The sequence below is a fragment of the Colias eurytheme genome, chromosome 3 (assembly GCF_061535395.1).
Source record: "Colias eurytheme isolate Ceu_HAF_F1 chromosome 3, ilColEury1 Martin Lab GWU primary, whole genome shotgun sequence".
Taxonomy (NCBI): domain Eukaryota; kingdom Metazoa; phylum Arthropoda; class Insecta; order Lepidoptera; family Pieridae; genus Colias; species Colias eurytheme.
Window position 1 is genome coordinate 9,565,104 of NC_142982.1, and position 26,699 is coordinate 9,591,802.

At 33.1% G+C, this 26,699-nt stretch overlaps 3 protein-coding genes across 3 annotated transcripts; all 3 read right to left on the minus strand.

Moving 5' to 3' along the window:
- Positions 1 to 10,542, minus strand: Jhbp2 (Juvenile hormone binding protein 2). The gene is made up of 6 exons (XM_090120026.1): positions 10,337 to 10,542; positions 4,505 to 4,623; positions 4,039 to 4,160; positions 1,841 to 1,974; positions 1,338 to 1,487; positions 1 to 945 (listed from the first exon to the last, which is right to left on the minus strand). Exons 1-6 carry the CDS (start codon positions 10,401 to 10,403, stop codon positions 752 to 754), a joined length of 786 nt encoding a protein of 261 aa, XP_089976152.1. The 5' UTR covers positions 10,404 to 10,542; the 3' UTR covers positions 1 to 751.
- A 6,127-nt stretch (positions 10,543 to 16,669) lies between these two features.
- On the minus strand, positions 16,670 to 19,155 carry LOC149909891 (uncharacterized). Its single transcript, XM_090120027.1, has 3 exons — positions 18,999 to 19,155; positions 18,030 to 18,292; positions 16,670 to 17,805 (listed from the first exon to the last, which is right to left on the minus strand). The coding sequence occupies exons 1-3, from the start codon at positions 19,051 to 19,053 to the stop codon at positions 16,747 to 16,749; spliced, it is 1,377 nt and encodes a 458-aa protein (XP_089976153.1). The 5' UTR covers positions 19,054 to 19,155; the 3' UTR covers positions 16,670 to 16,746.
- A 757-nt stretch (positions 19,156 to 19,912) lies between these two features.
- LOC149909892 (uncharacterized) lies at positions 19,913 to 21,807 on the minus strand. The gene is made up of 3 exons (XM_090120029.1): positions 21,737 to 21,807; positions 21,320 to 21,594; positions 19,913 to 21,097 (listed from the first exon to the last, which is right to left on the minus strand). The coding sequence occupies exons 1-3, from the start codon at positions 21,798 to 21,800 to the stop codon at positions 20,045 to 20,047; spliced, it is 1,392 nt and encodes a 463-aa protein (XP_089976155.1). The 5' UTR covers positions 21,801 to 21,807; the 3' UTR covers positions 19,913 to 20,044.
- Positions 21,808 to 26,699: the final 4,892 nt, after the last annotated feature.

Sequence of the window (26,699 nt, forward strand, 5' to 3'; positions counted from 1 at the left end):
ATTTATAAATTATATTTTATTCACTGAGACCTTGCTTCCTAATCGCTAAACTAATCCATGCTTTATAAACACAACCTAAATAAATAAGGAAATAACTTATCGAAATTAAAATTATGTATAATATGTATAATACTAAAATATATTTTACCATAGGTAATTTCTTATTTTTATCGATATGATATTTCAAGATAATCACAATATTAAAATAAAAAAAGCTCTATCTTCAATTACTTTCAAAAGTACCTAGTTATTTTTGTACGATTGATTGTTTCGAATACTCTGGAATTTAAACAGGTTTTTTTCTTTATTTGTTTGCCAAACTGAACCTCGATGTAAGAGAATGTTACTCTACAATCATTGAAACTGCACACAACCTTATAGCACCTTTAGATTCTTTCAAAGGAGTACAAATTTATTGGAGAATAATTTACAATACTTAACAACGTAAGAGAAACAATTACCTACGTAAAAAATTGTTGTTATCAGATACATTTTACGTTGAAATACCTTTTCTTTTTAGTTATGGGATCAAGAAAATTGAATAATTTTTGAAAAAAAAAAAACGATTCTACCAAAAACACTAGATAAAATATAGGTACAGATATTTAAAACTATCTTCATATTTTCGAGAACTTTCAGTTTTTTAAATTACCTACATAATTTTATTCACATAATTATATTTTATCTCTCAATTCGCATTCCACAGGTAAAAAATATCTGACAATACAAAATTGGCGGGAGAATTTTTTATTTATTTTTCTTCTTCTTCTTCCTCCTCTGCTTCTTCTGTTTCTTCTTCATTAATCCAATCATCATATGGTATTTTAGCGAGGATCCTATCAAGGAATCTGGACATTTTCTCAGCCAAGTCCCGTTTGAGCGCGGGCTTCATTTCCTTGAGGAGTTCTTGCGCGTTCGTGTTTATGAACAGGTTTAGTGCTGCTTCTGGAAATGTATGGGTTTGTTTGTGAGTAAATTTGTTTTGAGCAATCTATTCATATAGGTATTTAGGTTCTTTATGTATAAATTTACTTAATACGGTCTACTAAAATTTGTATAAACGAGGTTTATATTATGTAAAACTTGAAATTGGCATTAGAACAAAGTATCATGGGTGCAATTCAAGACGTTAAAATCTTTCTGTGAATTTTGCCAAAATCTGCTACAAATAAAGCATCGATTTTTTGTAATACTAGATTTCATTATTTCTATAGGGTCCAAAATTGAATATTTATTACTTCCATTAAAGATTTCAAAACCACAATTTCCTTAATCTTACCAAATTTATGTCAAATTAACAACAATCCCAAAAACAAATAATATCCCTAAATACTCACGTAACACAGTGTTACTGTTATCCAGATTCTCGACCCCCATCTGAATGCCCTTAACTGAAAAGTCCAACTTCAACTGCTGCAGCTTGAGGTAAGTCCGCCCGTTGCGAGTGTATGGTGATCCGCGGAAGTATACTTTGGCTTTTACACCGTCTGTCGGGAGTTTTTATTTTATTTACAGAAAAAGTTTACAATTCTAAACTAAAACAAAGGCAAATAAAAACATAACGCAATTTCACGCAAGACCTTTAAGAAAAAATTGAAATAATATTTAAAATTTTCACATCGATGGTAATTCCCACTAGTTAGTACTTCCCCTATTTTGTATTAATATTCTTCGCATAAAGTGTGACTTATTAAATTGTTGAAACTTCTATTTCTTAGGTCAAATAAAAAGACAGGTATCAAAGAACAATTAATTGGGTGGAAATATATTTTTTTATCAAAATACGCGAAATAAAATACTTTAACTAGTCACTTCTTAAAAATAAATAACTTTCTCTTACCATATTCCCCCCAATAATCGCCCCCACCACTCGCTCTAACGAGCAGCAGGACGCCAGAGGAGCGGTAGCGTGCTTTAGCGCTAATGTGGGGTCCGAACATTGTGAGTTGGAATTGATGGGTTTCTAAGTCAGATCTGTAAGGAGAGGAGATTACTTTATTTTAAAGAAAAAATTGTTAATATAATAACCATGAAAAAATGCACATTTAGGATATTTTCTTCGCTATTGAAGATTTACAAGAGAGCGAAAATCAAAAGATATTCAATCAAGATGCGCTTGACAATTAAATTTCTGTATTCTGCAAAAACTTCATTACACAAAAATGGGAACTTGAACTTCGAATATTGTTTTTAAGATATTAAATAAGTACCTTTACCAACTGTAGTAAGTTTTACAACAGGAAGTCGGTTCTATATTAATGAATAACTTTATTAGATTTACTGTTCAACAACATACGTCAATAGCTAAGAATGCCTAATAATATATTTAGGTAACTACTTATAATTCACTTTATTATCTATTTCGAACAATGAATTACGTAAAATCATGAAGTTCACAATAATATTTACTACCATTATTTTGACAGACATAGCCTTTGGCATTGACGACGAACATGTAAAGGATCAACGAAGGCCAAGATCACACATTTCATATACACATTGTCGTAGAATAAATGTTTGCGGTTATTAATCATATTCACTACACAGTATAATACCTACTAAGTCGCTTTCCGCCATCTGTACCTAAGTCTGTATGCTTAAATCTTTAAAACTACGCAACGGGTTTTGATGCAGTTTTAAAGTGAAACTTCTTTATGCGCGCTGAGAGTAAAATTTCAAGGTCGCCTCATGACAATACCGTCACGTCATGGAGTAAGGCAACGATTTTGGTATGTTTGAATCTTGCCAAATAAGTTTCACTTCTGGCATGTGTGCTCGGTACACGCTCTTTTTTTAATAGATAGATTTATTCTCGAGGAAGGTTTAGTATATTATTTATTAGTTTTCCGACAAAGCGGGTGAAGCCGCGGTCGGAAGCTATTTTAGAATAAATGTTTGCGGTTATTAATCATGGCAAATACAGGTGATCGATGACTAGTCCGTGCATACAGCTTTGTCTGCCAGCTGTGTGATTGAACCGTGTGTCATGGAGTTGTGATCGGAATAAATTAGAAATATTTTGCACTACGGTTCTTGACCAGGAGTTTATAAATAAATTGTTGAGTAGGGGTTCCGGGTTTTATCACATGTGTAGGTAATTTTTAGATGGATAGGCTATATGAAAATGTTTTTAACGATGTTATTATATTTTATACGAAAAAATAACGTTTTCGACAAAGCCATAGAAATCGACTTGGATATAAGTAATTTGAAATGAAAATATTTGAATTTCCAGAGTCCAATATCTTATACTTTTTACAAAAATCAATCCCTACCTTGCAGACTGCAGTCCTAGTGATTAAAAACAATTAAATACATTGCATTTGTGTGGTCGATTTACATAAGTCATATATTTTGTAGAGCTTTTCACTATATTATTCCAATGTGACTTTAAATTGCTCATTAACAGTGCGATGTACTTTTTGTTTGACTTTGACTTTGAATTCAACGTGCTAAGAATTATTTAAATACCAAAAGGGTAATACAAATTTGAACTCGATGTTAGGTTAGTCGAAAAATTTTCTGCTTGATTACTAAAAGCAGCGTCATCAACCTTCATCCCTCCTTATGATAATTATTGAGTTATAGTGGTTGAATTTTATTTAAATTCATCATCAATCATCTTTAGTATTTAAAAACAATAGGTATACCTATGTGATTAGTGATTACATTTTCAGATTTGAATTAAACTTTATATAAGTACACACAATGTCTTACATGTCCTTTATTTTTATGGTTGCCTGGAAGAGATTGCTTTTAAGCAATAAGACCGCCTATTGTACACTTTCCAATTTTATGTATTCACTTATTTTAAATTCCTGTTATATGTACAATAAAGTGTCATAAATAAATAAATAAATAAATAAGTACCTAGTGTTAGATAACATTTGCTTGGCTCTCCAATCTCCATTAGGTAAGTATGTATATAACTTTTACATCCTTAACGTGAAAATGAAGTAATTTATTACATTGTCTCATCTTTTTTTACTTTTGCATAGTAAATGAATTGATAACAACAAGTGAAAATAATTATATTACCTGACATTAGTGATAGTCATGTTATTGACTCCCGTCGCGTGAATATCTTTGAACGTAGCTCGGTATCCATCGGGACCTCCACCCAGAGCTATAGATAGTTCGTCTATCACTATCTCGTCTGACTGTAAAATAACAATAAAGGTTTTATTAATATTATTACGTAAATTAATTAATTACTTTAAATTCGTGTTTCATAGCTGAAGAAAAATGTAGAGCAAAATTATAATGTCCTCATATATCTATAAGTTTAAGCTATTTTAATCTTATTTTACGTAGATAAATAACTACAATTTAACACATTTTCGGAACTTTAAATGTTTAATGGAAGAATGTTTTTTTAAAGGATAAATAGAACCTTTGATAAGATGAAACACATTTATAATATGCAACAAAGACTTTATTATAGTTATTTAAAACGATTATCTCTTACAATATATGCGAAAAACAAGACATAAATAATAAATACCTCTTCCAATCCGAAATCTGGAGCACCACTTTTCAAGTAATCTAGCAGATTGTTAAAGCTTCGTAGTAAACACGCGTCCACATTGGGATCCTGTTTCGAACAACGACCTCCAAATATATCTGAAACAACAATTTCAATTTACAGAAATATACAAGTAGGTATTGTATTTTTAAGTGAAGTTTTACTTCTGTCAAACTTCTACAAAGTTTGAAAATAATATTATTCCGTTAGGTATGTTTAATTATTACTAGAATACAGTTTATCTAAGTTGCCCAAGTCTAATGTATTGATAGAATTCCGCCGCTTCTAAATAACAATTATATATTTGAATATGTTTTATTTACATCATTTTTGGTTATGTTATACCTATTCGTGTACTTAAATAAGAGTCATATTTTACACTAAAAAAACGCAATAGTTAAACGACGTGAAGTATTGCGTTTTTTAGTGTAAAATTAATTAATTAATCCAACCACAGATTCTTAATCCATGACCTGAATCAATACCCAAAAAGCCGCTAAACCAATAAACATCAAAGAAACAGTTATTAACACGCGGTATATAGGCAATAAGCGATAGTTATCAGCTGGTCCAGCTTTCTACATACATTAGTATGCAAGAGTGGTTCTTGTAACGGTAGTGTTGTCGCTAACAGAAAGACAATAGATACACGCTGGACAATGGGACTCTAACCTTCAGATATTTTATCTGGAGGTATACAATAGCTTTGTCTGATGACCTATGGGCTATTAGAGGTTAGTTTGTATGTGCATGATTTAGCGTGAGTCTTAGATACTAACTGTACGTTATTGCATTTTTGTACTCTACTATGCAATTTTCTAAGATTCTATTTTAGAAGATAAATATACAGTTGTCGAATTAATCGGAATAATAGTAGTAGCCATATTTTTAAACTATAGGAAATGTGAAAAATCATTCGACATTTTTTAAAATTTATTAAAATTTACACACATTCTCATAATATTTAAGTGTTATGTCACTTACGTAAACCTAATCATATAATGTAACTGAGTTTGTAATAACAGTTTTCTATAGTAGAGATAGAACAAGATACCATAGAATCGAAAAAAAATTCAAAATAGAGTTATTGTCCAACAGATATTTTGAAATGTTTCGTATATATGTTCAGTGGTGAATTTAACCTCCTTTTAAGCTTTTTCCATTGAAAAAGATTTTTTCTTGATATCAAGAGCTGATCAGATAAAAAGCTAATGATGTCCGTGAGGTCGTTGGCCGTTAAACTTGTCCGCAAAACTTGCAATCGTGCGGCTTGTACCGTTTATTAAACTTTTTATTGGACGTTTAAAATATGAGTATTATATATAACGTATTATATAATAAGGTTTATAATGTTTAGGAGGAAATTGTTTGATACATATTTATAAATCTATATATGGAGAATTTTATCTACTATTCGTAAATAATTTCAGTTAAAAATAGAGTTTGTGGCTTAATAAATAAAAGTATAGAAGTGATAATAATACATAATTACTGCTTTTTGTTGTTTCAATTAACACTATTTTATTTCGTAGTTAGATAGAGCTTTGACCGAGCCTTAGTGATTCACTTCCAAAATAGATTCTCTTGTTATGAAAATGAAAACTTGCTGCAAAATATTGAATATTTAAATATAGTCAAGATACAAAATCTTTAGTTACTAACAATATATGAAAGAATACTAAAACCATTATTTTGCATTCAGTCAGTCTATAAATCGTCTCTACATTTGCATATGGGTTACATCTGTCGTAATTCTTATTTAAAATATATTACATAAATGTGCAATTGTGTTTAAAAATAAACATTAACTCCTGAGAAGTGCGAAATACTAATTTTACAGGCAAGATTAATTCAAAATTTAAGTGAAGTATGTATATCAAAAGTACCAAACTATGATGAAAAATAGAAAAAGATTAGAATAACGGAATTATTTACAAACATTGGTTGCATAAGTATTATATCAATAGGTAAATGATGAGCTTCATAAAATTTACATAAAAAGTAGGTACCTACATTAAGGACATAAAAGCTTATATTTTATCAAAAGTCAATAATACTGATTTGTATATCTGTCTTATTTTTCATAGAAATTATTACATAGTCTTATTTTTCCATTTAAATTCTAACTTTTTTTCTATGTTTATTTTAAAATTAAAAAATAAATAGCATGTCGTAACCACAATTTTATAACACATTAGATATGGAATATCTTCCGCGTGATGACTGCACATTTACAATTTCTTTATTACATAAGATCATTACGCGAGATCATTAAGAGTGAGATTGTACTCACTCGTTACATTTCTATGAATTCTAGATGTATAATTAAACAAACAAACACACAATCTTACATCGTTGATAAACTGATTTTAAGGTGCTTTGGTGTGTTGCGAATAGTTTTAAAATAGTATAAAAGAGTAAGTCTATTCCATGCTTTAGTAAAAATATTAATATTATAAATATAAATTTATAAAGAATAGAAAAAATTCGATCACGAGGCGGGACTATTATAATTATTGACTTTATATACTTACATGAAAGTAAATTTTTCTTAGTTTAATAATAAATTTTTAGAAAGAAATCAGATGAAAAGAATTTGAAAAGTTCAAAGTTCTCTACCCACCATCAGACGTGTGAAAAATTAATAGTCCAGGAATATGTACATCACGTTGCACATTTAATAGCAAGCACCTTATTGTATTATTCAGGGAGATGTTTGATAAAAAGACACAGTTAACTCATAATAAACAACTCATAAATCCAAACAAACTATCAATTAGGTACCGGTCAAATGTGGCTACTTGACCACATTTTTTTACTTTTTCTTAGCTAGCTTATTTATGTTAAACTTTTATTAACATTTTATGATTTGTTCATGTCATGGATGATTTCATCATTCACTTTTACTAGGTATTTCTTAAAAATATATTGAATCTGATATTATTTACAAATAAACGTAATACAGGTCAAGTTGACACTGATGTGGTATCTTGACCTTGCACATCAGTTTTCATAGGTAGATGCTTAACATTCTTGTTTTAGGCTAAGTTGCTATTACTTTTTAAGTCTTCGACTTTTTAAATATTGCAGCCCGAAGCTTTACAATAAACTGTTAGGCTCTGGCTACCTGGTCAAGTTGCCACGGGATTTGTAATGATTTCATACAACGCATTACATGTCGGATAGGGTTGTCACAAACAAGACACAAATTTTAATGAACTATTTATTTATTAAACTAAATTTAATACATATGTATATGTATATTACTTAATACCTATAGGTATTTATTAATAGGTAAGGAAAAATTTATTTTTCATTAGAAATATGCAAAATCGTTGTCATCAAAGAGAGTATAAGTATCTGGATTGTCTGAAATTTGCAGCAAATTTATTGATTTTACTATGCAAAACTCGAAACAGATAAAAAAAGGAAAAAATGCAGTCACGTTATTTTTTGTGTCAACCCTAGGCGTCGGTCAAGTTGCCACGCAGCGGTCTATGGCAACTTGACCTAACCTGAGGCATCAATGCCCAAGCAAATATTTCGACAGATGAGCCTAAAATTGGATAGTTCCCACTGTAAAATCAATCTCTAGGGTTTATTACACAACATATCAAAACTGTACTCACCTGAGATGTGCAGTTTAAGCTCTACAAACATAATAATACTGACACCGGCAAAAGATCCTTAGTCACAGTCACACTTCGAAACGTTATATTGCGAGAACCAACAGAGTTACCGCTTTAAAATTAAAATATGTTGCCAATTAATATTTTAAAAACCTACCAACATCGATACGTTAGGTCAATTTGCTTTCAATTCTACAAAATTTGATATTTTGTTGTTAAACGGAAGGTGTGGTCAAGTTGCCAAGTAAAGGTCAAGTAGCCACATTTGACGGTACGAATTTACACGGTTAATAGAAGACAAATCACAAGTATAGTTTCCGGCAAACGAATGAGGCGAAGGAAACAAAAGCATACATTATTTTAACCATGCATATTTATGGGATGTCGTATGCTCATTGCATCAAGCTTTGTGCAGTTTTAGTAGGTTAGTACATAATTAATAATATAAACGAAAAATAGGAAGGGACTTATTCAGTTTTGAAATAAATAATCGCTAATTATTGGTACCAACAATACGAAATTAAAAAAGGTAGAAAACCTCCCCTAGACACTATTCGAGCTAAAAGAATTTCCTTCGTTTTGATAATGCTATTTTTTAGTAATCGGTAATAAATAATTAGATGATTTTAAGTGTAAACAACCAATTTATATTTAAGTAATTTCAGTATTTGTTTAATATTTTCAGGTTTGAGCCTGGTGACTAATACACTTTTATTGAACTTTTATATTTATTTTATTGGCTACAAAACGAATGAAAAGATAGTATTAGGTTATAGTATACTTCTTCCATTTTTTAAATACGTTTTACAGTAATAAAACCTGAAGATAAATGTATTTAGTTTGTTCCAAAATGAACTCATAGAATCACTATAAAATTAAATATAATACGATCGAAACGGAGTGTGTATTTACTTATTATATTATAACAGAAAGGCTTCTTAGAAATTCATAATAAGTTTGGCTAAAAAGAAGTTTCTTAGAAAGTTATTCATTTTCCTCAAGCCGTTAGCAGGAATTTTTATTTACCAAAATTCGTCTTAAATAGGTATTTTTAATTAAATACCATCATGTAAGTTAGGAACGTCATACACTAGTACTTAGCAGTAGTGTAGTATGTAGTACTAGGTTATTTAATTTTATATTTAAACAAGTTTTCCACCTGCGGCTTCGCCCGCTTTGTCTAAAACATAATAATTTATATAATAAAACACTCTATCTATTAAAAAGTTCGCATCAAAATCCTTTGCGTAGTTTTAAAGATATAAGCATACATAGGGACATAGGGACAGAGAAAGCGACTGTTTTATACCACGTAGTGATAGTATATTTTCCACAAAATATCGGCCAAAAAAAGTTGTTTGTCTCTCCCTATATTTCGTGGAACACACTTTAGCAATTTTGGAACATCGAACGTTTACAGTATTGGTTTGAAATCGAAAAATTCAGTTAATTAGTAATGTTTACAAATATTTATGATGAATTAGAATTTGGTGCACTAATAATGTTATCGTTAAAACATCCTCTAAACAGACAGACACTTTTTGCATATAAGATCCAACATAAGTTTTTACAACTCTCATGTAAGGAAGACATTCCAGGTTACTCAATAGTTTAAATGGATATTTCCTTCACGAGTTAGAGCAACGTTTTATATAATAATTTAAATGTACAAGCAACTACGAGCTTTGTATCTAGTTTTGCCGAGGAAACGTTGTGTCATGGTACCTAGAGAAACAATGTAAGGTTTCACTCAGGAAAATGTAAAAAAACTTGAAAGTTATTTTAATATAGGAATTACACTAGTAGGTACACAAGTATTCAGCGGGTTAGCCAGGAGAGTCATATGAACTGTATTGCAAATTATATAAAAAAATAGTATCAATTATATGGATCAGTTACATTTAAGAGTTATAAAAGTTTAAAAATACAAAATTGTTAATTATAAAGTGATAAATTAATTCTTTTTAAACTATTATAAGGATAAGTTTGATGTAGAAAGCCAAAAGCTCTGAAGGCTGAAAGCATATTCTGCTAATTAAAATAATAATTAAATGATTCCCAGAAGGAAACTCAATTATTGTACAGGTTTATGAACGTAAACCGAACATGTTGGACGTGGTTATATCCTAGACGAGTCTAGGCCCGCTACGGTAAATACTTTCTTCTAAACATAAGCACTTACGTGTGTTCGATGTGGTCGGTGCAATCACAGCGGCGATGAATAAAATAAAAACTTGATACGATTTCATTTTTACTAACAATTAAACCAACATTTAAATTAGGAAACTTAAATTCGCGCGTAAAATTTGAAAAGATTCGAAATTATTTTTTTTAAAGCGCGGCAAGCGTGCGCCCTGGCCAGCTTCAGAAACAGCAATGTTGGAGCTTAGCAGCCACAGATAACTTCCACTTTCCATATAACACGATGCGTCGACCGCAAGCCTGTTTTGATTGTTTTAATATGGTCAGGATTTGTTTTCCTCCTTTTTTAAGTGATCCCGGAGAAATGTCATTTATAATCGATCAATGACCTCTATGTAGCTTTTAGGAGTTATGTAAATTAAAAAGTAAAAATGTTTAAAATTCAAAATTAAAACGGAAATTCCGAAGTTGTATGTCTAATATCAATGAGTCGGATATATTTATCAGGTTGAACTCGTTGCCTTTTAATATGAGAAATTGTTCCGTTACTTACCGGTTGGGTTACCTGACGACATAATTGATTGAATAACATGGTTTTAATACATAGGTGCATCGTTCAGCATTAAAAAAGTAATAGAACCATGTTTTAGTATGGTACTTCTAAGTACATGATCGAGGTTTCCTATGTAAGTTTCCTGAACAGTCAAGAAATATAAGGACAAATATTCTAATCTTCGTTTAAATAAATGGATAATATGGATAATTACTATATATAGTAAAGACTATCTATGTACGTGACATTGGTCATTTGCGTCTATAAATAACATATTATGTTCTTAGTTTACAGCACATTTAATGTTTAAAAATGGCACCATTATGAGGAGTAGAAATTTCATTTAATAGTTCTAGGAAATTATATTAGAACAGCGGTAAAGTTATGTAAGAAAGTAAATTTTAACTACTTTTAATTAGGGCTTATCAACATATATAGTGACGTTCTTGTCTTATTCATTCTAATTCAAAAGATTTTCACTAATGCCTGAAAATGGAAAAGAATAAATCTCATGTTTTCAACAATATTTTTTGTATCTGTGATTACTATGGTGATTACAATTTAGAGTGAGAAAAAAAAAAACAACCTTGTAATGGAAATACGACAAATATAATATCACATAATAGTATCTTATTAATAAATATTCAACTTTCTAAATCGATTTTAGAATGAATCCGAACATTTTTAATCCTGGTGCTAAGTACTTTAGTTCTTTCGATTTTTGTTTTTTGAGAATATTGAGATTAAATTGTACAGCTAAAAACCTAGATTTTTTTGTAGCAATCTTGTACATTTCAAATTGTATCCGGTGAGTACGTAATTTATAAATATTGAATACTAGCGGTCCGCCCCGGCTTCGCCCGTGGTACATATTTACGTTTTCTCTACATGAAAACCATCCTCGTACTTCAAGGAATATAATAAAAAAAGAATTATCGAAATCGGTCCACCCGTTCTCAAGTTATGCGCTTACCAACACATTTTGCGATTCATTTTATAATATATAAAGCTACACTACCACTGACTGACTCACTGACATCGGGTTTCTCGGAAACTACGGGGAAAGTTGGGGGGATTTCGACGTGGACGTGTATAGGTGCTCCCAGTGACCACCGGAAAAATATTGACATCTCCAACACCCTGGACAAGAGAGTGGACCCCTGGAGGTGCGCAAAAACGGTGACACCTGGAGGGGGGGTGTCGGAACAAAAAATGCTCAGAACTGGTGGCGATTACCAGGGGGGGTGGAAAAATGGGGATTTTCGCGAAAACAAGATGGCCGCCGTACTTTGCTAAAATCGCCGTTTATGAATCCTTACGTCTCAAATTTGGCACACGTGCTCTGTTCGAGCCGGCGAATCGATCGGTGCCCCGTTCGAGTGGCTCCGGGCCCCAGTTTCCGACTTCCATACAACGTAAAATCCAACGGCCCGCGGAAACGGTGCGAGTTGGGTGGAGGGTCCCGGAACTAAAAATGATCACCACCCTGGGACGCTACCAGGGAGCCATAGTGGGACGCTCGATTTTGGAATTTTTCCATTTTTGGCGCAAACATAAAAACGTAAATTTAGACGAGGTGGCGCAACGGAGAAACACACCAATGATGCATTCGTACTCGCCCAGCTCCCAGGATATCCAGAAAAATACGAAATCTTAAACTTTCCCTCATCTCTCGAAGACGGTCAACGGCCCGCGCAAACGGTAGCAGCTACATCTGGGGTGCTCGAACTAAACTTGTAGTAGACCTCGAGCAATTACCACAGATAGTGAAAAAAATTCAAAATGGCGGAAAAAATGGCCGCCGCCATACAAATGCTAAAACGGCCATCGCTGGTCCGATCGCGCTGAAACTTGGCACAGGGGCTTTAATCGAGCCGCACATTAAGTTGGCATACTCATAATCGAGTTTCCATCGCTGGTTTCCGAGTTTCATACAACGCGAAATTCGACGGCTCTCCGAAACGGCGCCAGATAGGTGGGGGGTGTAGAACTAAAAAATGATCAGGAAGATGGGGCGCTACCAGGGCAATGGAGAAATTTCAAATTGGACGCAATTTTTTTTTCAAAAATGGCCAATTTTTCAAAGCAAGATGATGGCGCCGATTACTTTACGATCGGTCTGAAAATTGACTTATGTGCTCTAATCGGCCAGATTTACAAAACTGCATACTCAGAATTTCTCTTCGACCCTCGGTTTCCATTTTCCATACATCACGAAATTCAACGGCTCTCTGAACCGGTGGCAGGTAGGTCGGGTTCGCCAAAGTAAAAAATGCTTCAAAACCTGGTCCGCTTCCAGATATATAAATTTTTTTGTTAAAAAGCGAAATTTTTTTTTTCGAAAATTTTGTATGGAAATTTCCATAGTAGGAAGGGTAATTGAATAGCAACGGCAAAAGACAGCGCCGCGGGCTGCTTGCTGCCCGCGCACCGCGCAACCTCGAAGGTCGACAGCCTCCCGGAGTAGAAAATATTTATTAACTTTCGAACTACCGCACGAGCCAAGCGAGCGAAGCGAGCGAATCACGGCAGCGGCTGGCGTAAATATTCAAATTGGTAGCGAGGAGCGAAGCGACGAGCGAGTTAGGTTAACTTTTGAAATACCGCACTAGCCAAGCGAGCGAAGCGAGCCAGTCACGTCAGCGGCCGGCGTAAATATTCAAAGAAGTAGCGAGGAGCGAAGCGACGAGCGAATTAGGTTAACTTTTAAACTACTGCACTAGCCAAGCGAGCGAAGCGAGCAAGTCACGTCCGCGGCCGGCGTAAATATTCAAAGAAGTAGCGAGGAGCGAAGCGACGAGCAAGTTAGGTTAAATTTTGAACTACCGCACTAGCCAAGCGAGCGAAGCGAGCCAGTCACGTCATCGGCCGGCGTAAATATTCAAAGAAGTAGCGAGGAGCGAAGCGACGAGCGAGTTAGGTTAACTTTTGAACTACCGCACTAGCCAAGCGAGCGAAGCGAGCAATTCACGTCAGCGGCCGGCGTAAATATTCAAATAGGTAGCGAGGAGCGAAGCGACGAGTGTGTTAAGTAAACTCTTGAACAGAAGCGACTTTAGGGCGATTCCCAGTCAAACAAAAAAACTACGTAGGTTAAAAACTATTAAAACTACATTAAAAAAACCGACTTCAAAAACGGAAAAGTAGGTTCTTATTTTTAGTGCCGAAAGCATACTGAATTTGATTTTAAACGAAGCTACTAATGAAGTTTTCAATACGTAATAATATACACATCTTCACACATTTATTGAGTGAATGAGATGATTTATAAGCGTAGGACTTACACCAAGAGTAGTGTAGTTTTTATATCGAAAATAGCCAATGTTGCGAATAATGTAATTGAATTGCAAGTAGGTAGTTCTTGTATCGAAATAATCGTAGTTCTTGTATCAAAAAATAGCGTAGTTTAATAAGTGCTTAGTGCTTGGCACCGACTTCAAACCTATATACTTATATAGTGAACTAGCAATGCCCTGCGGTTTCACCCGCATAGATAGCGATATCGTTACAGTGAAAAGTCTACTATAGGTCGGACTATAGGTTTAATTTTTAATCACATGGAAATCACCTTTACCCCGTCCCGCACTACGGCCTTTTTTTTTTGTTTTAGTGGGGAAATCTTTCATAGATACCCACGGCCTCCGGGGGAGGGGCCGTGGGTTATGTCGGATTCCTACCGACCAAAACCCCACTGTGTTCCGTCAAGACACATATAGGTAGAATTCCTCCGTGACCCCCGCACTACGGCCTGCTCGAACAGTATACCTACTATTTTCTGTAGATTGACACTTTTAAAAATTCGTTATATCTTTTGAATGGAATATCCAATTCTTTTCATTTAAAAAGTATTTTGCTGGTATTGAAACATTCTATAATAAAACATCATTTAATGGGATAAGGATTAATATATGTGTATGGATAACATGGTTTGATTACTGTCGGCACTTCTATTTACTTTGGAAACGTAAAAAAGTTGTTGTAGTAACATAACTACTGAAGATGGACATATGGTATTGCGGACTTTCTTGTAGATATTGATCCATTCTATAATACCGTAGAACATTTTTTTGTTCTATCTTCAATAGATTCCGCAGCGCACGCGATGACAGAAGTTTTATTGAGGATTTTTTTACACCTTGGGTTACATTATTGCATTTTTGGTAAGGATCTCTAATTTTTTTGAAAATGCAATATAGCCTATGTTGCTCAGTAAAGATGCAGCTTTCTAATGGTGAAAGAATTTTTGAAATCGGTCCAGTAGTTTTTGCGTGAAAACCATACATACATACATACATACATACATACTTACAAACTTTTCCTCTTTATAATATTAGTATAGATATAGATAACACAACTAAATAATATTATGTAGTAATTAATTATTTTTTACTTTTCCGTTTTTGAAGTCGGTTTTTCTAAAGTAGTTATTTTTATAGTGTAACGATATCTTATTCGATACACCCTTTGACTGTAGTCCTATGGCCTTGCATTTAGATATTTTTAGTGCCGAAAGCATAATGAATTTGATTTTGAACGACGCTACTAAAAAGACTTGAAGTTTTCAATATGTTTTATACATCTTCACACATTTATTGTCTTGAACAGTTTATTATGAAAAGTCACCGCTATTGATAAGACACCTCAAATAAATGAAATTCGGGATCACGTTTCAAAAATTTAACTAATATTTGAATAAGTAATTTATAAGCAGTTTCGACTGACTGTAGAATCGCTGTTAGCAGATGTAACAAATGGACAGGAAATTCGAATGCATTTTCAAATGACTGAAGATTTCTGCCCTTGGATGAGCCGCGAGCTGCTTGCAGCTCGCGCACCACGCACCCTCGAAGGTGGACAGCCTCCCGGAGAGGAAAATGCTTGAATGGGGAATTTATAAGCATTACCGACTGACTGTAGATTCGCTGTTAGCAGATGTAACAAATGGACAGAAAATTCGAATACATTTTCAAATGACTGCCCTATTGCTTCAACCCAGGGGCAAAAGGGGCTCGCGGGCTGCTTGCAGCCCGCGCACAACGCACCAGCTAGTTTATATATAAGATTACTAATTTGAGCCGTATATTTATTTACTTGCATTTGTTAAAATAAATCACAATTTTAAATTATAGCCCTACAAAACCAAATAATCTTCATTCAACTTTTACATTAACCTTGTTTACAATCCAATAAAATCAAGTTATATTAATATAATGCAATAAACATAAGTCAATAATTTACAAATGAAGTGGTTAGGGAGCCAGGTGCAAATTTGGTTAACTATTTCCTCTCAAGAGATAATTCGTAAGACGCATGAGAGTATAGTATTATAAAGCCTCGTGAACGTCAGCTGGCGCTCGGTTGGGGGGGTGAGCGGTTTTAGCCTCCCACGCACATAGGAAAAAAAATACATTCATTCATTCATTTCCTCTCAGCTAAAAATTTGTCAAATTGTAGCTAACCCAATATCTCAACGAAAAAAAATAGTCAGCTGGTTACAACATGGTGTATTATACGTCAGCTGGTGTCTCGAACATGAAAGTTAAATTTAAAGAAAAATTTATTTTCCGTTATTTCCTCTCAAACAAAAATTTACCTGATGATAGCTTATATGTAACTGTGGATAAATATATATGTCAGCTGGCTGTATCTTGGTGGAAAAACCGTCAGCTGATACGGGAGGCTACAACCGCTCTTCCCCCCAACCGAGCTCCAGCTGACGTTCACGAGGCTTCATAATGCTATACTTTGATGCATTTTACTAATTACCGCTTGAGAGGAACTTGGTCATAAAATCTGCTGCTGGCTCCCGGACCAAAGCGTTAACTTCATTGGGATGTAGTCTAATCACTCTAACCATGTACTAATGGAAATTTAAAGCGTTATTTTTTTGGTACTAATTAAAAGTTAAAAAATTCATCTTCGTCATAAGGTTCTTCTTTGCTCTCTGATGCTATAAGAGTCGATAATTTGAGACCGCCTCCTTCTTGCATTTGATCTACCTTCGGTAATTCCTGCTTTATCATTTCTTCAACATTGATTTTATTCAGTTCTTGCTGTACTTTTTCTTTAATAGGCGTCTCTAAAGCGTCCATGATTTGGTAACGAAGTAAATTAGGTAAAATATTTACTACTAATTCGACAACGTAATCTATAGTACCCGCTCCGTCGAAACGTACTTGGATATTACCAACTTCGAGATCTAAATCTCTGAATTCCGGTTTTTCTCTTGTATCGAGTGGCTGTGCTAAAATGACTCTACCACTTATATATTCTACAGAAAACGACGCACTACCAGCTCTTGACATTAAACCGCTTATAGCTGATATATCCCAATGAGTTGTGCCTTCTAGTTTTTGCGTACCAATTTCGAAATCAGCTATAGCAGTATTTTTTTCCATCATCAAAGTGATATTACCGACTCTGTGGAACGAAGATATTCCTGTGACCCAAGTGTTAGATAGAGTAACTGTGAAAATGCTGACTGTGGTGTTATAATCTTGAATTTTATAGGGGTCCATTTGCAGATCTCTAACCTTTTTCCTTGCGTCAGCTATAACCATATCTAAAGGAGATATAGAGTTCGGGAATTGCATGTCACCCGCTACTTCGTCAAGCTTCTTGTTTATTTCTTCTCTCGCCTTAGTGTATGCTTCCTTGAGAATGTATGGTTTGATAGAATCAAACAAGAACGTTCCCATTGAGTTCACAACACCCTGCAACATTCCACCCAAGAAACCTGCATTTTGGAAGTCCATGGCAATATTGGTAAAGCCTATATCGATGACAATATCTTGAGCTCTTATTTTCCCATCTCTTTCCACTCCAAGATTCGCTTTAGCTGTTATTTTAATTCCAGTTACATCTACCGTGAATGGACCTTGCACTTTGCTCAACCAAGTTGCCATCGTGTAGTTACCGCGTGCTTGAAGTTTGTCTATTGCAATCGCTGCGTGAACCTGGAATTATAGCATAGAGTTTTAATAAAGTGAATGCGCTTTAGCACGAAGTGCATAATTATAAAACTAAATAAAAAAATGAATGTGTGAAGAATTTTTGCAATCTTGAAAAGTAAGGTTTATTGGATTGGCCTTGGTGACATCACTCGTTAAGTATTTGTTTACGAGTTGTTTATACACGAAAGGAAAAATAAATAAATAGTAAATACGTATGAAAAACCCACCTCCATAGCACCCATTTCAGCGTCTACATGCAAAATGCGAAATTTGCTAATACCATAGACAGCTGTATTCTTGAAATACATTGTTCCAAGTGAAATTGACTGTTTCATGTCTGGCACATGGTAAGGTTCTGGTATCTTAGCTCCGGGCAGACCGACTGGGTTTGGTTTTTTGAAATGCTCCAGCACTTGCAGTATGTATTCACTTATTTTTTCCTCACCCTCTGCAAGCTTGGATACCGTTGTCGTTTCGATGTGAGAGGCATCTGGAAAATTCAAAAAATCATTTAATATGTTATACTTCATAAGTCTTAAAATAGGTTGAAACTTAGTTATTATTACCTTTTTTATAAGTAATTTTTACTTAAACTTGTAAAGAGTAGTTTACGTCATACTGAACATTTCATTATTTTTATTAATTTAAAAAACCTTAAGGCCATACTTATATTTATTTTGATTATTGCCAATGTGTTTTTCAATGTACACTATTTATACAAGTTATTGTGCCCAAAGGCTTGCGTTCTCTTAAAACTGTGTTATTCGAAACGTATTAAATTACGAGTATGTTTTGCATTCTGAACGTATGCATAATGTTCAATATGCGTTCAATAGATCATAATAAAGAGACAAGAATGTTTTTTTTTAGCTTTTTCACTTTCTATTTCGACGTGCTTAAGAAATATTTTTATTAATGTAATATCCATATAACCGCATATACGGCCATTCGATTTTTTTGCTCTACATGTCCTTATTGAAGATGTTGAATGGTTGATGTGAATGCAATCTAGAATAAGATCAAACATTTAAGACGGAATCACAACTTCTTACGCTAACCGAGCTGAATAAAGTCTAAAGTTCTATATATCTAACTTATGGTCCATATCCGTCACATTGGTTAAAAACAAAACACGCTTAAAATCGAATCTTGGCGATTAAATCCAACACCAAACCTAGATTCACATTGTAACACACCTTCACTGCTTCCAAAAGTAAACACGAAGCACAGAATCACAAATTTTAACCACATTTTTCCAATTTTAGAGAACTTCCTGCGATGAATGAACACCCCGACTACGCGGGTCAGAGTTTATCACTTGTCAACTATTTCGCTGGATCGTCAAATCAATTCTGAGTAATAGCCATTGGTTGGCCCCTCGTTATCTTATTGTTTTGTTTGTTATAACCATAGTATTTACCACATGCTGACAATACTATTTGTTACCGTTGCAATATTTGTTTTGCAAATCATTAGGCTTTTTAAAGACAGGCTCCGTAATTACCTTATAATGGAACAATGATGTTAGTAAGTAAAGGTGTCATAATAGGATTAGGCTCTATGTAAGATTTGCTTATTATTATTTTAAATTGTATTTGAGGGAGTATCTGATGTGCATGCCTGTTTTGGTTTTCAACCATATGATAATTGTGCTATATTTTTGAAAGCTGATTGATTTTGTTTTTTTTTTGGTTAGCGTTGTGACGTCTTTGTAAACTTATGTAAATAAGATAATATGTACACTGTAATCTAAGACTGTAATATTATATTATATTGATTTGAAAGTTTTGGTTTAATGCCATCTAGTGGTGATCACTGAAACAAGGCTGTTTTTATTGTTAGATTTTGGTTAAATCACCGCATACATTTTTAACTTTCCATGTTCTTTTTATAATAATTTTTATTCTAAGCCAACCTGGGGCGCATTGAATAAAATAAAATAATAAAAAGAAAATAGTGTGAGCCCTTTAATCAAAAGACTTTAATTTAATGTAACAGTTTACTACTTACACTAAAACAATCACAAACATTTTTCATGTTTTATAAATAGGACTTTAATAAATTCTACTTAACGTAAACTTAAAATGCATAAACACAATTTCATACATTTTATTACTATGTACGGTCTGCCTATAGACGTAGATAACTTGTTAAGTAATAACCAACGCCTCCGCGTCAAAAGAGCAAATATAACTCGTAGCGTGATAACTCCACTTAAATAAAGTTATATAATTAATACAGTTTAAAAATTAAAAAAGTCATCTTCATCGTATCTTTCATTTTTATCAACAGAAAATAATTCACACGGATTAAAGCCATTTCGCTGTAATTCGTACATTTTTGGTAAATTTTCTTTAATCATATCCTCTACATCAATTTCATTAAATTCTCTTTGTATCTTCATCCGTATGGGGTCCTCTAAAGAATTCATTATTTGATTCCTTAATAGATTCGGTAACATATTTATTGAGAACTCTGTAATATAATCAAATGTCCCTGCTCCATCAAACCGTATTTGTAAATTGCCAAGGTCAACATCCAGGTATCTGAATTGAGGTCTTTTTCTCGTATCCAGCGGTTGACCTAAAATTATTCTAGCCCTTATATAATCTATTGTAAAAATTGCAATTCCAAATCTTGATAACATTCCTTTTAACGTATATACGTGCCAATTAGTAGATCCACGTATCTCTTGGGTACTTATATCAAAATCAACTATTAAAGTATTATTATCCATCATAAAAGTTGTATTTCCAATACGATAAAATGAGGACAGACCGACAAGCGACGTCCCGTTTAAAGCGACATTAAAAACGCTTACTGAAGTGTTATAATCATCGATTATTAAAGGGTCTTTATGAAGTGCAATCATTTTCTTCCTTGCATGTATCATTACCATATCAACAGGTGATATTGAGTTAGGGAATTGTATAAAAACATCCAGCTCTTCTAGCTTTTTGTTAACCTCTTCTCTTATTTTCGTATACGCATCTTTTAGAATATAAGGTTTAATGGTATCGAATAGAAACGTTCCGAGTGAGTTAAATAATCCTTGCAATACAAATGCCAAAATTCCAGAATTTTCGAATTGTACGTCTATTTTCTTGAATGCTATATCAATGGAAACGTTTTGAACCCTTACTCGCCCGTCGGTTTCTACTCCAAGTGTCGCTAGACCAGTGGCCTTGATGCCCTCGACATCAGCTGTGTAGTTCCCAGAATAAGTTTTTAACCAAGTGTGTAAGCTGTAGTTGCCATGTGCATGTAGTTTGTCAATTCCTAATATCGCTGTTCCCTGAAATGCACATAGATTAAATCAGATAAATAAAATTATGTGTTAAAAAATATGCGTAAAAAATTAAGCTATTAAACTATTTGGTTACGTTCTGTACGATTACTCTATATTTATCGAAGTATTGAACAGAACGCTATAGTGTTAAATTTTATCATAGTATTAAGGACTTATTTGTATATTTATCGCTCATTATAGCTAGTTCATTAATTAAATAAATCTCACCTGCATGGCAGAAGCTTCTACATTCACATATAATAAACGAAATTTACTTATTCCGAGCACTGCAGTATTCTTAAAAGCAATGGAGCCACCAAAAGTTAAATACTGTTTCATATCTGGGACATGATATGGGTCTGGTATATTTGCTCCTGGAAGTCCTACAGGATCTGGCGATTTGAAATGCTCTAAGACTTCCATAATATATTTAGATAAATTTTCTTCTTCGTTGAAAATCTTCGTTTTTGTGGCAGATTGACAGACCTGTGACGAAACATCTTCTGTAAATTTGAAGAGAATACGATAATTTTATAACCAATGTCTTGAATATTTGGTGTCATCATGACTAAAAGATTGCGAAATATTTTTAGTGGAATATTTAAAAATGATTCAACGTAAGTTTTAGGTAATTTCAGTAAGTACCTTCACAGTTTCCAGGTCGGATTTTGATACAAACGATACAAATAATAATTATCTGGGTCCACATTACGCAAAACACTTCACAATACTAAATACAAACCGTGAACCCTATAAATTTGTGAGAACAGAGGTCAGCTTATCGACAATTGAATTGACGAGGGAATTTTTATCAAATCCGATTTCTACATCATATAGCCAATAGCGAGCGAACTCCCGGGAAAACCAAAATTCAAATTTCGTTAAACCTGAAGGATTATAACAAAAAGTTCTATAAAAAGCTGACAGGAAGAACATAGCAATTCAAAGGTTCAAAATAAGGGCAAAAAATGACATAAAACCTTCCTAAATATTTTTTTTTGATATAGGCATTCGTAAAAAAGTAATGTTGAAGAATTCAGCTACCGTAACGTGTTTGTTCTATATGAAATCGTGGATAATGGTAAAAAAAATGAACGAATGAGTATCATCTCCTCTACATTAAAGAGATATTTATTATATATATAATCAATAATTCAGCAGTGATTATATAGTACATTAAAAAAAAAGGAAAAAGTGTTCCTTGTATTTACTTCAAGAGTATATACACTGGGGTAGATCCCTTTAAAAATAATAAAAAGTGCAAAAAAATCGCAGTCGGATGAAACCCATTAGAAAAAGAGGGGAATATGATGAAAATTAAAGGAAAAATAAATTACGGTCAATCCGAGTTCGGGAAGTGGGAGGGGGGAGCTTTTAAGAGAAAAAAATGGTTTCTCTCGATTTCCGACAAAACTACAAGGCCTACGGAAAAAAGTTCAATGGCAAAGTTGTAGGTAATAAAAAAATCTACAACTTTTGTATTGAGTATTTTTTCACATAACCTCAAAATTTAGGTGAAAAATTCAAAAAACCAAGTTTTTGGTTTTTTATTTTTAACTACTTCAAAATTTATTTTTTTTCTACGACATTTGGTAGAAACTTGCTTTATTATGTCCCAAATACACTGTAATTTATTTGATTGAAAATATTTATTTTTTCGCCTTATTTTGAATTAATACCAAAAAAACAACCTAATTTTCAATCGAAAAGTCACCCGTCAAAATATCAGCTTTTTTCAAAAACTTTGGGAGCCTTTTATTCATCAAAATCTCTACTTTTATATGGTGTAAAAAAAATAAACCTTACCATAGTAAATGTTCTCAGGAAATGCTTACAAACAGTGTCATAATTAGCTTTTACTAAATCAGGCACACTTCTCGAACTCTATATCTTCTCTTGTATCGGCTTTTCGGTAATATTTCAAAAGAAAAAAAATTATCTGTTCTAAGTATAATATTTTACAGCATATTCAAAAGCAAATTGATGTCGATAAAAACATTTCAGGTAGTTTGAGAAGTGTGCCTGATTTAGTAAAAGCTCATTTTCACACTGTTTGTATGCATTTTCTGAGAACATTTACTATGGTAATGTTTATTTTTTTTTACACCATATGAAAGTAGAGATTTCAATGAATAATAGGTTTCCCAAGTTTTTGAAAAAAGCTGATATTTTGACGGGTGACTTTTCGATTGAAAATTAGGTTGTTTTTTTGGTATTAATTCAAAATAAGGCGAAAAAATAAATATTTTCAATCAAATAAATTACAGTGTATTTGGGACATAATAAAGCAAGTTTCCACCAAATTTCGTAGAACAAAAATAAATTTTGAAGTAGATAAAAATAAAAAACCAAAAACTTGGTTTTTTGAATTTTTCACCTAAATTTTGAGGTTATGTGAAAAAATTGTGAATACAAAAGTTGTAGATCTTTTTATTATCTACAACTTTGCCATTGAACTCTTTTCCGTAGGACTTGTAGTTTTGTCGGAAATCAAGAGAAACCATTTTTTTCTCTTAAAAGCTCTCCCCTCCCTTTTCCCGAACTCGGATTGACCGTAATTTATTTTTCCTTTCATTTTCATCATATTCCCCTCCTTTTCTAATGGGTTTCATCCGACTGCGATTTTTTTTTGTTTCAAAAATTATCTACTCTAGTCTAATAAGAAAAAAGCTCTTAACAATATTTGGATATGATATGCTGAGTATATAATTAATTAGTAGCTTTCTAAAAAACGTTCATCTCTTATTACAAGTCAGACACACACACACATACACACACACTTACTTTCGCATTTATACAGGGTGTCCCACTGTTGGAAATTGGTATACTCAGCTCAAAATAGGTAATAGTTTTGCATACGCTGAACTGTACGTAAAAAATACTTATAAAATTCCAGATGCAGTTTTTTTTCAAATAGATGAATTCTTAAAACTCTATGTGTACACCCCTAACAAGCAACCCCGCTTTGCTGCCAGCACGTGACCTATCGTTTAAGATTATGTTTTCATAGACAAAATGCTCACATTAGCGAAGCGGTATATGCCGGCTGCGCGAAGCTAGAGAAGAAAACATTAGCAATTTTTTTTTGATGTAATTTTGTTGTTTAAGTATTTTTTACGTGATCAGTGTATGCAAGAATACAAGTCCCTTCGCGCTTAGTATACCAATAGTGAGACACCCTGTATAAGTGTATAGTGTATATTATGTACAGTACGGATAGTTATGTTAGGAAAAAAATATACCCGCATCGCTCTGAGATTAATATAATCTGATTAGATTTTTTTATGCACAAAAATATTAAATTATGTTTAAAACACGTGTTTTAATTGATTCCTTCCAAAAAAACTCCTCAATGTTAGAAATTATTTATTATACGAAAACTACTAGGTACCGAAAAATCTAAAACTTTGAAGATTTAAATGCTATTTGGTCTATTTCTAGTTTTAGTCTAATTAATAGATAATTTTTGCTGACCTTAGTAGGCGTAAATATTTATAAATTATTTAAATAGAAGTGAACATTAATGACGTTCTCTGCTATATTTTTTCCTTCTAATTGTTAGAAACTAAAAGGGAAGTGATAATGAGTTTATAATTTAACTATCTTATCTGAATCTCCAGCGCCCTTGCTTCTGTGGTTAGCGTGTGAGCTTTACAGCCTATAGAGTATAGAGGTCATCGTTTAGATACACCCTCTGAAAATTTATATTTTATTTTAATAAGGAAAAATGCATTTCTTAGAATCAAGAGTTTTCGTCGTTTTTGGGAAAGTCAGGTAAAAAGTTTCTTTCGCATATAAGGCCTATACAGTGCCGTCTTTAAGGCAGGGCCCGCAGGGCCCTGGCCCGAGGCCCCGAGGTAGGCAGGGGCCCCACAATTCTGAAAATTTTCGATATACAACAACAAATTTTATAACATAATAAGAAAAATATGAAATCACACACTTGGTAAAATAGAAACAAGATTTTAGGGTATTAGTTTTTTAGATTCAAAAAATTTATTTATTGAACTCTCATATGTGGGGTGTTAAGAGACGGGGTTACGATTTAGCCTATTGCGTTATTGTAAACTGAAAAATGATAAAGTTAAAATTTAAGGATTTTACATCCCTTACATAGGCCCCAGCCAGTACCTTGGCCCATAGCCTCGTTGATCCTAAAGACGGCACTGGGCCTATATCCTTATATATCGAATTTATCAAACTAAGCTATATTTAAATTTATACATTTATTATATTATGCCAGTAATATTTAGTTCAAACTAATGTTTGTTCAAACAATGGCATTGACCGGATATAAGGTAGCAAGTTAGTTGATAGCTGTATTTAGTCAAACGATTATTTGTATAATCAATCTTGTATATTATCTAAGACTAGCTGTTCCCTGCAGTTTCACCCGCATTGCTCCGCTCCTGTTGTTCTTATCGTGATGATATACAGTCTATAGCCTTCCTCGATAAATGGGCTATCTAGCACCGAATCAAAAATTTCAAATCGGGTCAGTAGTTTCTGAGATTAGCGCGTTCAAACAAAGAAACTCTTCAGCTTTATAATATTAAGTATAGATGTGGGTAAGTGGGTAAAGAGTATAAGTTATTCTATATGTATGGTGTATTCTGAACACGTGGATGCATGCAGCGGATTGGTAATTAATACATAAGTTCGTATACATATCACACTCGTGTTTTTTATGCGATGATGATAGCTTGGCATTTTTCCATGTTCTATTTTCTGATATTATGTAATTCTCTTTTAACGAAGTATCGTTTTTATTCTATAATTTAAAAGGAGTAGTGATTTTGGTAATATGTTATGTGAACGAACTTTGGTCTAATATAAGCACAATATAAGAGATAATTTGACATATTCAGACCTTGTCCTTGAATTTGAATAATGTAAACTTTATCAAATTTTAAATGGGATCACATCGGCTATTTTTAATTAGTAAAGTGTTATCGTATTAGATAAGTCTGACTTGAAGGAAGCGAATAAAATTTATTCCATATACTCACTGAATTACACGGGCCGATTTTTCAATGCTTGCATAAAAATTATCCGTCCAATAAAGTATTACACGATAATATTAAAATGTCACGTAAACTGTCAAATACGGGCAATTAGAATACATTTTTAAAATGGTAGTTTTATACATTATTCGACGGATAAGTTTTATCCAAGCATTGAAAAATCGGCCCTAAGTTAAATAAATATTATAAAATTAGTGCATTAGATAGGAAACTACAAAGCTTCAGTGGATAGGATCGGCGCTAGATGCATAGGGTTGTCACTTGTCAGAATTTTTTTGGAATAATGTTTGCAATAAATATGAAAAACCTTCTCAGTATTATTCTCAAGCCATTTTACATAACTAATGGATATTGATTAATTATATAGCATTATGCTTGATCTGTCATCTATTTAAACATGTGAAGGTTGTCGTTGAATGGTTTATTAATCTTGACCTAAAAACTATGAGGAGTCTATCGAGATCTAGAACCTAGATCCTTAAGCACTAGCACACTAGCACATAGCACATTGACAGCTTTGTCAATGTTGAACTATACTCAACTTAGTCCTCATAATAGTGATAAAAATACCCGAAGCAATATTA

What these genes read in the sequence shown, in the direction of transcription:
- Jhbp2 (XM_090120026.1), bottom strand. Translation starts at nt 10,403, where the DNA reads ATGAAATCGTATCAAGTTTTTATTTTATTCATCGCCGCTGTGATTGCA. An exon ending in ATGACTATCACTAATGTCAG is followed by an intron (nt 1,975 to 4,038) that starts GTAATATAATTA and finishes CTCTCCTTACAG; the next exon opens with ATCTGACTTAGAAACCCATC. An exon ending in TAACAGTAACACTGTGTTAC is followed by an intron (nt 946 to 1,337) that starts GTGAGTATTTAG and finishes ATACATTTCCAG; the next exon opens with AAGCAGCACTAAACCTGTTC.
- LOC149909891 (XM_090120027.1), bottom strand. Translation starts at nt 19,053, where the DNA reads ATGTGGTTAAAATTTGTGATTCTGTGCTTCGTGTTTACTTTTGGAAGC. An exon ending in TACTTTTGGAAGCAGTGAAG is followed by an intron (nt 18,293 to 18,998) that starts GTGTGTTACAAT and finishes TGAATTTTCCAG; the next exon opens with ATGCCTCTCACATCGAAACG. An exon ending in CTGAAATGGGTGCTATGGAG is followed by an intron (nt 17,806 to 18,029) that starts GTGGGTTTTTCA and finishes CTATAATTCCAG; the next exon opens with GTTCACGCAGCGATTGCAAT.
- LOC149909892 (XM_090120029.1), bottom strand. Translation starts at nt 21,800, where the DNA reads ATGTGGACCCAGATAATTATTATTTGTATCGTTTGTATCAAAATCCGA. An exon ending in CCGACCTGGAAACTGTGAAG is followed by an intron (nt 21,595 to 21,736) that starts GTACTTACTGAA and finishes TCAAATTTACAG; the next exon opens with AAGATGTTTCGTCACAGGTC. An exon ending in TAGAAGCTTCTGCCATGCAG is followed by an intron (nt 21,098 to 21,319) that starts GTGAGATTTATT and finishes TGTGCATTTCAG; the next exon opens with GGAACAGCGATATTAGGAAT.